Source organism: Protopterus annectens, chromosome 17.part0 (genome assembly GCF_019279795.1).
Source record: "Protopterus annectens isolate FY-2018-M chromosome 17.part0, PAN1.0, whole genome shotgun sequence".
NCBI classification, from domain to species: Eukaryota; Metazoa; Chordata; order Ceratodontiformes; family Protopteridae; genus Protopterus; species Protopterus annectens.
In genome coordinates, this window is record NC_056751.1 from 698,712,993 (window position 1) to 698,726,917 (window position 13,925).

At 34.8% G+C, this 13,925-nt stretch overlaps 1 protein-coding gene across 1 annotated transcript in view; it reads left to right on the forward strand.

Moving 5' to 3' along the window:
* Positions 1-9,505, forward strand: part of LOC122791633 (mucin-2-like) — a 116,654-nt gene extending 107,149 nt beyond the window's left edge. The window contains exons 46-49 of the mRNA XM_044059446.1: positions 3,895-3,934; positions 4,097-4,223; positions 8,329-8,391; positions 9,149-9,505. Of these exons, the coding sequence (XP_043915381.1) occupies positions 3,895-3,934; positions 4,097-4,223; positions 8,329-8,391; positions 9,149-9,326 (408 nt within the window). The 3' untranslated portion in view covers positions 9,327-9,505. The remainder of the gene's footprint in view (positions 1-3,894; positions 3,935-4,096; positions 4,224-8,328; positions 8,392-9,148) is intronic.
* Positions 9,506-13,925: the final 4,420 nt, after the last annotated feature.

Consider the following 13,925-nt stretch of genomic DNA (forward strand, 5'->3'; position numbering starts at 1 on the left):
ACACCGACAGACATATAAATAAATATATATATATATATGGGTCCACTTTTAAATTTCACAATACAAAAATCTCGAGTTTTGAGATATCGAACTCAAAACATTGAGATCTTGGTACCTCGAAATTCAAAAGTGAACCAAAAAAAAAAATAAAAATAACAAGCAAAATAATGTTTTTGTAGGGGGGAAAGCCCCCCTGCACCCCCCACACCCCCTACTTTAATATATCAACTCTGAGATCGCGCTACAGTGAAGAGAATCATAAGTGAAACAGGAGCATTACCATTCTATTCACTGTAGCGCGATCTCCGAGTTGGTATATTAAAGTAAGGGTGGGGTGGGGTGCAGGGGGGGGTTTGTTCCCCCCTGCAAAAACATTATTTTATCTGTGTTTTTTTTTTTATTTCTTTGACTTTTAACTTCCGAGATACCAAAATCTTGATGTTTTGAGTTTGGTATCTCAAACCTTGAGAGTTTGGTATTTCGAAATTTGAAAGTGGACCGATATATATATATATATATATATATATATATATACATATATATATATATATATATATTTATATAAAACACTTTATTTGAAGAGCATCTTCAAGAAATGGGATTGGGCAAAATAAAATAGCATTGAATATGCTGAAAATTGGGAAAACTTCAATTAAAAAATCCATAATCTGGATTAATATATTAATGCGCAAAGAAACAAAGCATTTGAAAAACTTTTGTCTAAATGTTTCAGAGACTGGACTCACTCATACACATGTGTATGCACACACTATACTGAGGCATGAACAGACACTCCATGTATCTATAACTATATCTATATCTATATCTGGGTCCCTATCATAATACTGAAAACAGGTAACACAGAAACCCATAAGGTCGAACACAATTCACTGAAAACTCATTTCACTGAAAAGCATTGAAGTGTATAGAGTTGTGTAGAATGTATGTGATGGTGTCATTTCTTATCATAGGCGTTATTAGGGAAGTGAGTCTAGCACAGTATGTGTGAATAATAAGGGTCAGCATCATGTTGTACCCCCCAGATCTGTAGATATATCTGTATGCTCTCAAGCACTGAATCACTGTGTGTGGTGTTTTTTTTTTTTTTTTTATTTTCTCCATGATTGTGAGATCATGGCATTAGTATATATAAGTAAAGGCGGGGAGTGAATGGGGCTTGACCTCCAGCAAAAACAAGTTTTTAGGCTACATATCTAGTGGAGAACGTCTCGATGTTATGAGTTTTCAGTGTTATGACATAGACCTGCATATCTATATCCATATATCTATCTATATATTGATGCCTCTATATATATATATATATATATATATATATATATATATATATATATATATAATATATATTGCCTCATCATATAGTGAATACTCCAAAGTGTGCATACAAAAACATCAATCTTTGTAGACTGAATATGCAAAGATTATAAAACAAACAAAATTTTTTTTTGAAGGGACAACCCCACTGCACCCCCTACAGCCCATATACCCTGTACTAATTATATATACCAGCTCCCACTTTGTACAGCAGCAGGGTAAGGACAAATTCCCAAACCCCACTGTAGTATGATCTTGCATGCACACCAGCTGTATTGACTCTTACAGACTGAAACCACACACACATACACACACACACACACACACACATACATATATATATATATATATATATATATATATATATATATATATATAGGTTTATAATCAAAATCCCAAATGCAGATTGTCTGTAGACGGGATATCGGATGGCAGATGTCCGATTCCTGTGTTACCGACCATTACATGATCAATAGTTCATATCAATAAATGCCACTGTGCATTCTCTGATATGAACTTGATGTAATGAATAGAGATTGCGCTACAGTGTGGATTGGAACAGTCATCCCTTTCTCACTGAGTTAGAATACATAGTTAACAGGGGGTGTGGGAGTGCAGGGGGGCTTGTCCCGTACAAAAACATAATGTGAAGTGTAGGAGTTACACTTTCCTGTGCTCCTATATGGACATCCTTTTCAATATTCGGTGAAAATGTTGAATTTGCTGAATTCGTTCAGCAGATTTGACGTATTCACCTAATACCATCAGATGTTCAGAATGGATTAACTTTGAACTTTCGAGATTTTGATAGTAAAACTATATATATATATATATATATATATATATATATATATATATATATATATATATATATATTTATATATATACATATACTAAGTAAAATATAGATAGATGTGCGCATTTGTATTTATGCATCTATGTTATGTATCTCTCTATATATTATAATATGCATATGTTTATCTATTTATATGTTTGTTTCTATCTATCTAAAAGGAGAAAGTTAACTTCATATCTGTGTGAAAGGGAGAAATTAAAACACAGAAAACGAAAACAGCATTTATATTAAGATATGGAATAAAATAAGTTGTATTAGTACACTAGAACAACAAGGAGTTTGGGGTCCTTTTTACAAGATATAAAGACATACAATCACACATTAATGCTGTTTTCAAAGGAGGAATATATTTAAGATTGATTACTATACAATGGTAAGGCTTCAGAGTTTCCCATATGTGTTTCCAAAGCTCTGTGGCATATTTTTGATGCTGTTTCTGAATGGCTTCAACTTGACTTTATAAAGCAGTAAGACTGTGCTATAAATACCAACTTTTTTCTGTAAGCAGTGAAGGTCATTGTCAGGTTTGTGTATTATTTTTGCATACATGGAACTTACTAAAACCTCAAATGAGCAAACTGTGATACATTAGTAAGGTTACAAACTTCAGTGGACTTGATATTTAGTGAAGTAGATCAAACATCAGTGGAAGAAAGCACTATGGATAGTTAAGTAAAAACATTTTCACAGTTGCTCGAAAGAGCTCTCCCTTACTTTATTATTTAATATTCATGCACATGAATGATTTGTCTTAACAGATATTTGTTTTATAAATCTGCAGATCAAATTAAACCTACAGACATCATGGCTAGTAATGAAAATACCAATAAAGTGTGCATTGCCAGGAGAAAATTTATTTTAGAATAGAAAATTCTGGATTACCATCACATAACGAAATTAAAGCATATGAAGTTTAGATACCAGGCATGTTAAAACATGACGCAATTAAAATGTGTGATTAGGGAAATTATCTTGAGTATAAGGAAATTATATTAGAGTATATTTAATTAATATATGGATAGGGTTTTCTATTAGTGACATTATTAATCATTTTTTCTACATAAACCACTTTAATTAGATCAAAAACTGATAAAAGAGTCACTGTCTACATTCCGTAAAAGATACAGCATATAACAATTAGGGGGCTCCAAACAGTGATCATTAAGAGATTAGGTGGGATATGAGGACTTTAATATACCGACAGACCATGTTCTTTGAATTTGTATATATTTCTTACAGGAAGAGAGGTGAGTAATTTGAGCCTGGCATTTTGCATGTTTGAAGATGATTGTCTGTTGTGCTTCTAGGATTTAAACATACCTGATTCCTCACATCGAATATCACCCATATGGCACAGTAAAATTTGTGGGGTCTCTATATATTTTAAAAAGACAATTAGATGATTTCATGAATAAATATGATATTTGTTAGGGCTAGTAGCTAAAGATAATTAGTGTATATTTTTTGTGATTAAACTCAGAAATGCTTTTGAATATTTGAAATATGTACAATTTAATTACAAACCTGCTCCTGTGTTGTTGGTGGTCTATTACATTGTCCCCCTTGAGAGAAACTGTTTTATCGTGGTACAACTAATTCATATTGTATAGCCTGGAGTATCTTAGAGCATAGGAGTGTAAAATGTGAAATTGTGGTATCCTGCGGCATTTGACACTTTTCTCTCTTCTTTATTTTCTTTGTCACAGGGAACCATTACAACAGATTCTGATGGCTGCTGCCAGAAATGTAAGATACCTTTAGTGGATTTAGGCAATGCTTTGACATATTATCTATGATATCATATCTTATTTTTACATGCCTATGGTACTCTTATAATTTTTTAAAGAATGATAAATATTTATTACAGTGTGATTCAGTGCAAATGTTTGAATTAATGCTTTCTTATAGGTACCCCAATACTTGACAAATGTGGAGTTCAGAAAACAGTTGACTACATAAGTTACAATGGATGCAAATCAAATAAAATGTATGAAATAACTTCCTGCAAAGGAGCATGCCTTTCATCAGCTTCACTGTAAGTAGGACATGCCTTCTTCTTTATACTCAGAAAAAATTTAACAATGAATCATTTTTGTTGGTTGTCCCATTTGCCTATATACCCAAATTGGTGAAAGTTAAGCACCTGGAAGGGGGGGGGGGGGTTGATCTCATCCATGGTAACTTAACGGGATGTTTTCCCACTGCCTGACATTTTTCTTCCCAAAGAATAGCTTGCAAAATTGCAAAAGCCAAAGCTCTTCCTTTTGAGATGGACAAGCTGAATGATGTCAGCTGACAGGAAGTTATGCTGAACGCATCATGTAAGAAAAAGGGTTATGAAAAGATCGACTTTCACTGAGAAGGAAGAGAAATTGAGTTTTCTGTAAGAGTATGTAGCAGCGATGTTAACTTCCATCATAAAAAATGACAAATGTAACAACAGTGGAAGTGAAAATATAAATAAATATACTATATCATACAAAAATATAGAAAAGGAGATGAAAGGCTTGAATGCAAAATGCATAGACACTGACTAGAAAAAACATTTAATTAAGAGGAATTTTATTGTAGTACAGATATAGGATTTGAGAAACTGAAGTTAGTAGACCTGTTTAAAGCTGTCAGAGAACTCCAATAGTTGAGTATTGTGTTTCAGTAGGTAACAAACACTGTTCTGAAGGAAAAGTTATGAGTTGGGCAGCAAATAGGCTAACAGAATGAAACTCTTTGACTGAGGTTCATAAATCTGACTTCAGCTGTGTGGAGTTTTGTTCTTGTATGCTATAGTCCTTAAGGACTGTAGTGGGGTAGCCTCTAGGAAGTGTGGAGGAAAGGGCATGAGTTAAGAGTCCTTGGTGGTGGGGGTGTTCGACATGGTTCTTGAACCAAAGCACTACGTATCACTTTAGTGCGGTGATCGAGCAGTTTAGGCGTACAGCATGGTATACTTTTCTATAGCATTAGTATGTTTTGAGTTATGGTAGGTTACTATTAGACAGGCACAGGAAGGGCCAAGAATGGGTTTGGTATGCAGGTTGCAACTAAAGAAATGAAAGGTTCGGGGAGTTTCACTTAACAATGTCAGTAAGTGTGCCTGGGTAGGGAGCTCCACTGATTACCAATGATATGAACAGGAAGCCTGAGTTCTAATCACAGACAGGGCGGTGTGGAGTAGGCTATGACTTCTGGCAAATGACAGGGTGTTATGACAATGAGTTTATATGTTAGATATGCTGACAAGGTGCTACAGTATGAGACCTGGGCTTCCAGTAACTGGCAGGTTACTGCTAAAGACTGATATTTCTTACCTCTTATCTTATGCCAGATGGAGACTTCTCAGGTACTGTCTGATGACAGGGAAATTTGAAAGTTAGGTTGAAGATAAGACTCTTATTGGTCAGAGCTACAGAGGCATGAGTGAAAATCATGACCTCAGTCAACGATATGATTCCACCGCTATTGATAGCTTTATTTAGTTTTATTTGCAACTTTTCTGTTTTGTGATTGATTATGACCTCCTTTCAAAGTTTAATTTGGTTGGAATGGCTTTTCCAAATTTTGAAAAATGAAATGAAGTACATGTTATTGTATCAACTTTTTTTGTGATTCAGTTGTAATAAAATAACTACAAATCACAGGTATACCACCAAAAAACAACTCATATTGTTAAGCATAGAATAATGCACTGCAAATTAAGAAGATTGAGTTGTTATATTCTGAGGTATAAAATATTTAAGAAGTATTGAAACTGATGGACTGATTGGGATGTTAAAAGATGACATGCATTCACTTTGTTGCCTCATACTGGAGACTAGGAAATAGTACAAGGAAATAATCTGCTGACTAATTAACTTTTCATGAAGAGGGAACTAGAGGTCCACCCTGGCATTTTATCAAAGTGCTGTTGCTACACTCTGTGCAGACACACTAGGGTAAAACTGTGACACATGTGCAGTGTAAGTTTATAGAAACATGAGCTTGCAATTCCCACATGTTTCAAATGCAAAAATGAGAAGCAATACTAAACAAAACAGAACTAAAAATCATTCTCAGCCTGCAGTGCAAAAAAATAAATAAATAAATAAATAAGTAAAAATAAAATAAAAAAATAAAAACTCTGGGGACTGCCTTAGAACTCTCACCTGTGCAGTGAATGACAGCAAAAACATCTTGGGGCTATGACACTATGAGGCCAAGAGAGCTGGTGGTACAAAACCTCTTCAAAAGTTGGAGGATTTTTATATTACCAAAAGCAATGAATATATGAAATAAGATACTGCTGAATGTGTAAGGGCTGCAGTTGTGAAACAGTGAAACTTACTGTGTGAAAAGTGGGAAAATATATACATCAGTATATGTCAATTTATCAAAATATACAAGCATTGAAACACAGGGGATCAAGGCTGGTATTTCAAAAATCAATCCAACAAAAATAAATAAATAAATAAATAAATAAATAAATAAAATAAAACAAAAACATCAAAAGAAAAACTGATCACAAAAATATATAAATAAATAGTTTCCTTTTGCAACTAGTTAGCCAAAAACTTAACACCAAATTCAGACATAATATACCTGAATTTTGGTAGTTTTATGGAAGGAATTTTAATATGGTAAGGTGCAGTACTGAAGTTAGGGATGGGAGCAAGGTTAGGGTTAGCATGCACTAATAAGGATGGGGGGGGGGGGGTTGAGAATTCCAAGCTACATATATTTTTTTTACATTTAGGTAATATGTATGTGAAGCTCTGGAGGCAATACTGTGTTAAAAGAAAACCAGCATGACATCGTTAGGATTAGCATGTTTTTTGGTGAGTTTGTTCGGTGGAATTTAGCATCACTCATTGACTGTACACATCATCAGCTTACAAATGATCTGGAATTTTTAAAGTAAATTGACCCAGCAAAACGTGCATGGATCTTGCAAGAGAGAAACTCCTCTCCTTCTCATGTAATTCATTAAGGAATAGAGATCACAAAGTAAGGTTTAAAGATTTTGCAGCGAATTGTGGTTTGCTAATTTGGGATGTGGTGAGTACCATCAGCACCTATCAGACATGCACAGGAAGGAGCAATTACTCATGATGACCATTCAATTTATACAAAGCAATCTTTGTGACACTCATTCTACCCATACTGCATGTGGTATCCATTTAGGTATAGCTATAACTGGTTGGCAATCATTGTGACACTCATTGTACCCATACTGCATGTGGTATCCATTTAGGTATAGCTATAACTGGTTGGCAATCATTATGACACTCATTGTACCCATACTGCATGTGGTATCCATTTAGGTATAGCTATAACTGGTTGGCAATCATTATGACACTCATTGTACCCATACTGCATGTGGTATCCATTTAGGTATAGCTATAACTGGTTGGCAATCATTGTGACACTCATTGTACCCATACTGCGTGTGGCATCCATCTAGGTATAGCTATAACTGGTTGGCAATCATTGTGACACTCATTGTACCCATACTGCATGTGGTATCCATTTAGGTATAGCTATAACTGGTTGGCAATCATTGTGACACTCATTGTACCCATACTGCACGTGGTATCCATTTAGGTATAGCTATAACTGGTTGGCAATCATTGTGACACTCATTGTACCCATACTGCATGTGGTATCCACTTAGGTATAGCTATAACTGGTTAGCAATCATTGTGACATTCATTGTACCCATACTTCATGTGGTATCCACTTAGGTATAGCTATAACTGGTTGGTAATCATTGTGACACTCATTGCACCCATACTGCATGTGGAATCCACTTAGGTATAGTTATAACTGGTTGGCAATCATTGTGACACTCATTGTACCCATACTTCATGTGGTATCCACTTAGGTATAGCTATAACTGGTTGGTAATCATTGTGACACTCATTGCACCCATACTGCATGTGGTATCCACTTAGGTATAGATATAACTGGTTGGGTTTCCTTGAGCATAAACATAAAGAATAACAAAGACAGAAATTCTTCCTTGTAAGGAAAATAGCCTAACAACACTACTCAGCAATATTACTCTTAAAATGAATTATTGTAAAATAGATCAGAAATATTGGTATTGATTAAAACATTTTCATATTGTCATTCACTACAGTATTGACTAGAACATTTCTTTTCAGGTATTTTGGACCAGAAGAGATTAATCCAAAATGGTGGGAGTTCTGGAAGACTTCACAGCTAAGGTAGTCATCATTTCTTCAATTTTTTTTTTATAAAGAAGAATTTAGTGGGCACAGCATATTTTTAATTAAATCAGACTTCTGTTTTATTGCGCCAATAATTCTTTACTAAACACAGAGATAAATAATCAGGCATAAACAATGCAACCTGCATAATGTAAGCTGACATTATTCATTTTTACATGGCCAGCAATGAAATATTTTACTTCCAAAAGACAATATTGCCATTAGTAATCACCAAGAGGATCTGTTACTTGTTATCTGAAGAAAGAACAACCACAGCAGAAAACAGACTAAAGCATTTTAATATGAAACATAGCTGAGATGATTAGTTAATCCAAAAGTAACAATATTTTGCATCATTGTATAGTCTTTAAAATATTTAAATTATGTTAATGCTTTACAACAATTAAAATATCTGACATTTAATCTTATTACCTGTGGCAGTGGATTTCGAATCCTATATCACCAGTTGGTCGACACATATCATGCGGCCATGGTATAGATAATATAACTGAAAATATAATTAATAAAATAATTGATCTGTCATGTTTAGTAATAATCTATTATATCATTGAAATATAGTACTCCACAGTGTATGTTGGTGGAAATGGCCACAATTTCATGTGGTTACATTACCTTTACTGTGTTTCAGGTAATGTCTTAAAGGAGAATATTCCCAATAGTTCACATACTGTTATGTTTTAAAGCATTGTAATACATTATTTCATTTAAAGACATTTAAATTTTTTTCTTGCAGCTATACTATGAAAGCTACAGAGATAGACACATCTTGCACATGTTGTCAGCCTGTTACAACTCACCTGGTGAATATTGAACTCGCATGTCCGAACACTAATGGCAAAACAGTTTCATTCTCCTATATCTACATTGATAAATGTGGCTGCTTCACCCAGGACTGTCCTGCAAAACGTTAATATTTTGATGGTCCAGACAACGGAATGATGGAAAGCAATGACTGCGAAACAGAATATTGAAAAAATGCATTATAACTGGTTGATAGAAACTGAAAAAATGTTTGTATAATAGATATATTATTTTTAGTAGCAGTTAATATTAATATTATCATTATCATTAAAGTACATTTAAGATCAAACGTGTATTTTCCTTTGTACACTACATTTTTTTTATTTTTAATGTATTTATTTATTAGCTGCCAGGCTCAAACATATGGCCATGCCCATGAAAGCAGTATCATTGGTGAGGGGATAAACTACTGATTCCATCTGAAACCTTTGATGAAGTGACCTTCCTAAGTGTGATCCATTGTTAGAGAGGGAATGCTATTGTTTTAACTGCAGACTCTGGTGCACAGCTGTTTGATCTTTGGTTAAAATGCAGTAATACAAAAACTATCTTCCTGCAAAGGTTCTTCACACTCTTTATGAAAAACGAATGATACATACGGCTGAAACTCATAATTGTTAGCATCTGTTTTGCTGACACTTTGACAAAGCAAATGGTTGATAGGTGTGTGACACTGGCATTTTCTGGGGTTGGGGAGTATGCCTTTTATATATGCATATACATAGACATATGCATATACATATGCATGTACATATGCATGTACATATACATATGCATATACACATACGTGTTCATATAAATGCTGTATACGTGGTTTCATTGATAACTGGTTCCATGCTGGAGCTGTGAAATTGTTGCAACTTATCAAAGTCACTGTTGGGTCATCGCAGTTGTGAGAATGTGGAGTTAGTGCGTGCATTTGGTTAACTGTATCTATATCTATAGCTTTATATGGACCCACCCCCCTACACACACACACACACACACACACACACACACACACACACACACACACACACACACACACACACACACACACACACACACTCTCACACACACACACACACACACACACACACACACACAAACACACACACACATATATATCTATCTATATCTATATATCTATATCTAATCTATATATCTATATCTATATATATATATAGATATATATACACACAGACACACACAGACACACAGACACACACACAAACACACACAGACATGCACACACACACACAAATATAACAAGGATGTATGGGGGCAGAGCCTCCATATGAAACATATTTTTTGCATGAATGTGGTTGTACTGTTTATTTTCTCTTTCTGTGCAGCAATTATAGGCTGAGAGTGTGTGTGTGTGTGTGACAGAGTCTGTGTATTTGATTGAGTGGTGCTTGAATGTGTTGGATTTGACTAAGTGTGGTAGTGTGTGATGGTGCATTTAGTTGAAAAAACACAAAACCCTCAAAGCTGTTTTCATTGGGAGACAAGTCCCTACGCATGCCCTGCATTGCCTGCTGTTTATATAAACCAACTCCTAGGTCACACAGCAACAGGATAAAGGATCCCCAATGTTCTCTAATCTTGCACAGAGCAGCTGCAAATATAACAATGAAAAGGGAACCAACCAAATGAGTCATCTTTTCCGATTTTGACAAATACACTTATTAGAGCAAATGATCTGCAGAGTATTTGTATGTGTATACTGTTTTAAATAGACTAGGTATTTACACTCTACCTGTAATTTGCTTTTGCAGGTGGGTAGGAATTGAAGGTTAACAAATGTTTGCTTGTAGCCTGTTGTATGTTAGCTCACTAGTGGTTCTTTTATTAGCTGATACAATACAACCTTACAGGAGAAGAAAAACAAATACAGGGGGTTGAAACATGGTGAGCTGTCTGTTCTGCATGCTGTTCTTTTCTTTAGAACAATAAAACACATAGGGGAAGTGATGTTTATCACGGAGGCAAGATGACTTTCTTATTTCGGACTCTTTTTTTCAGCTAATTGTAGAATCAAATGTTGTAGATCTGGGTCAGATTGCAACTAGCAGTTAGAGAAGGACAGGGTGTGATTCTTATGTACTACTGACAGAAACATGCAGATGAAGAAGACCCTACTCTCAGTAACCACCAATTACAACAAGGACAGCAGGATGGAGTTCTACATTATCTTAATTTTCAGTGTAATATATGAACTGGGTGCTACAATTCACAATCTCATTTCATTTTTTTAGAAAGTGCAAGCACACAGGCCAGTGAGCAAAGTAATAGTGACCATGCAGTGGAAAATATGCATAGCACAAATATATCCTGCATGTGTTACTGTAAATTTGACAAAGAAATTACCTCAATTGCAACTGATGCACTAAAATTTACCATTTCATCAAGTGAGCGCCTTTAAATTCTCTTCTCTTCTTTCAGCAGGAAATATCAAAACAATGTCTGATCTCAGATAAAGTTAAACATTACAAAATACAAAAGTCGAAATCTCTCTAGAAATGTCTTATGTCTTGTGCTTGCATGCCCTTGCGGACTCTTTGCTTTTTATCTTTAATAATAATAATAAAGTGCCAGCAAATAATTCTGGTTTGCTGCCTGTTGTTTTGCAATCTATAGTGGTTGTATTTCTTTCAGACTAAGGGTCTGTACTTAGTGGTTCTTCATGTAGTATAAACAAAATGTCAAACATGGTCTGATTTAGTGCATGTTCTTTACTAAAACTATCCACATCTAAAAATTGGCAAAATGCTTGACACTGAAAAAAAACTTATACCCGATCACACAAATTGATGGGAAATTGTATCTACAGTGCGGAAGGCTTAGTTTGTAGTGGAGTCCATTCATCCATCTGCCCACACTTCCTTTTTGCCATTTTTACACATGGGGTCACAGTGTCTCTTCAAGAGTTTCAATCATCTAGACCAGATAATTGCTGACATTAATAGAACCATAACATGTAACAGAGAGCATGCAGAAGGACCAAAGCCTAAAATAAGTCTCTTTGAAAGTAATGCTAACATTTTGCAACACAGAAATGTATAACAGATGAAAATTGTCTAATTAAAAATGGAGGAATGGTTTAAAGAAAGAGGGCAAAGTCCCATTTCTAAAGGTAGAATTTTAATGGGTGTGAGTCAGTTGTTACTGACATCCTAATATGACAAAACAGATGATTTGTTTGTATTTAAAGATTGCAGTTGCAGTATTTCACAGAATTTGCTTTATTCCAAGATACATCAATCTCAGAATTAGTACATTTCAGTTTGACTCTAATCTTTAGCTTGAGGAAATTTGGCTAGGCTTAAAATGGCTCTCAAAGACAGATAGCCTAAGTAGTAACCTATAAAGCAGGAGTGTGGGGGTGCAACCCCTACCATGTTAAGTAGAAATACTTTAAAAGTGAAGCAGTGAGTTTTGATTGTCTCTGTTTCTGTGTCAGTCTGATATTTAGTAATCTCAACTCAAAATATATATCTAAAAGTCCTAGTGGCATAGACAATAAAACATATTAAGTGCTTCCGTCTATTCTTGGTAGGATTTTATCAGAATACATTTCCTATTACAAACAGATGAAAGCGCTTAATAAATTGTATTGCCTTATCCACTACACCTTTTGGATATATTTTTTAAATTGCTTTTAAATTTTATTTTACATCTTGGCTGATTACTCAGTTTTTATTTGTTTATTTAGAAATCTCATTTCTAAGTGTCCATAATTTGCATATTGAACTTCAGTCATGGAGCTCACTTTACAGTCGTTTCCCATTATACTACTAACACAGTGGGCAGGAGCTACAGTGCCCCTCCTCATGCTAGCGTTTCTTCTTGCTGCATGAAAAATGCACTTGACATCATGTGACAAGACCGTCACTAACCATTGGTGCCAAACGTCTTACTTGGCTAGCGTACTGATGCACTATAGCAAAACATCAGTGATTGGGATTTCCCAGTGTCCACCTATATACTACTTTGTGAAGAGCTGGAAATAGAAGGTCTTACTAGAATTCTATCTGTATGCACATTGCATCTATTACAATGCAGTTAAAAATTATAGACCAATAACTTGCCTTCCGATGATGTATAAACCATACACTGGAATTGATGCCGACAGAATTTATAGTCATTTAGAAGAAAACTCAATCTTGGCAATAGTACAAAAGGGTAATAAAAGAAAGCCATATGGAACAAAGGATCATTTGTTGTTAAATGAAGTCATAATGGAGAACTGAAAAAAGGGGAAGAATCTAATTATGGCATGGATAGACTAAAAAAAGCATTTGACAGAATCCCACATTCATGGATAACAGAGTGCTTAAAAATATGTAAGATAAACCCTTCACTGATAGATTACATTACAGTGACCATGAAGCAGTGGCAAACCACTTTGCAGTTAAGCCATAATAAAAGCCAAATTATTATTCCAGGGATAAAATTCAAAGGGAAATATTCCATGGTGACTCTGTCACCACTGCTCTTTTGTCTTGCCCTTAACTCATTAAGCTGTCTACTTAACAGATTAGGTCATGGTTACAATCTGACTCCCAGACAACAACAAAGTGTAAAGTTTTCTCATCTTCTTTTTGTGGGTGATTTACAACTGTATAGTTCATCCGATGAAGAACTGAAAACACAACTGCAAGTGGTTAAAACTTTTTCAGATGAGATAAGAATGCCATTTGGTGTTGATAAATGTGCAAAAGCAA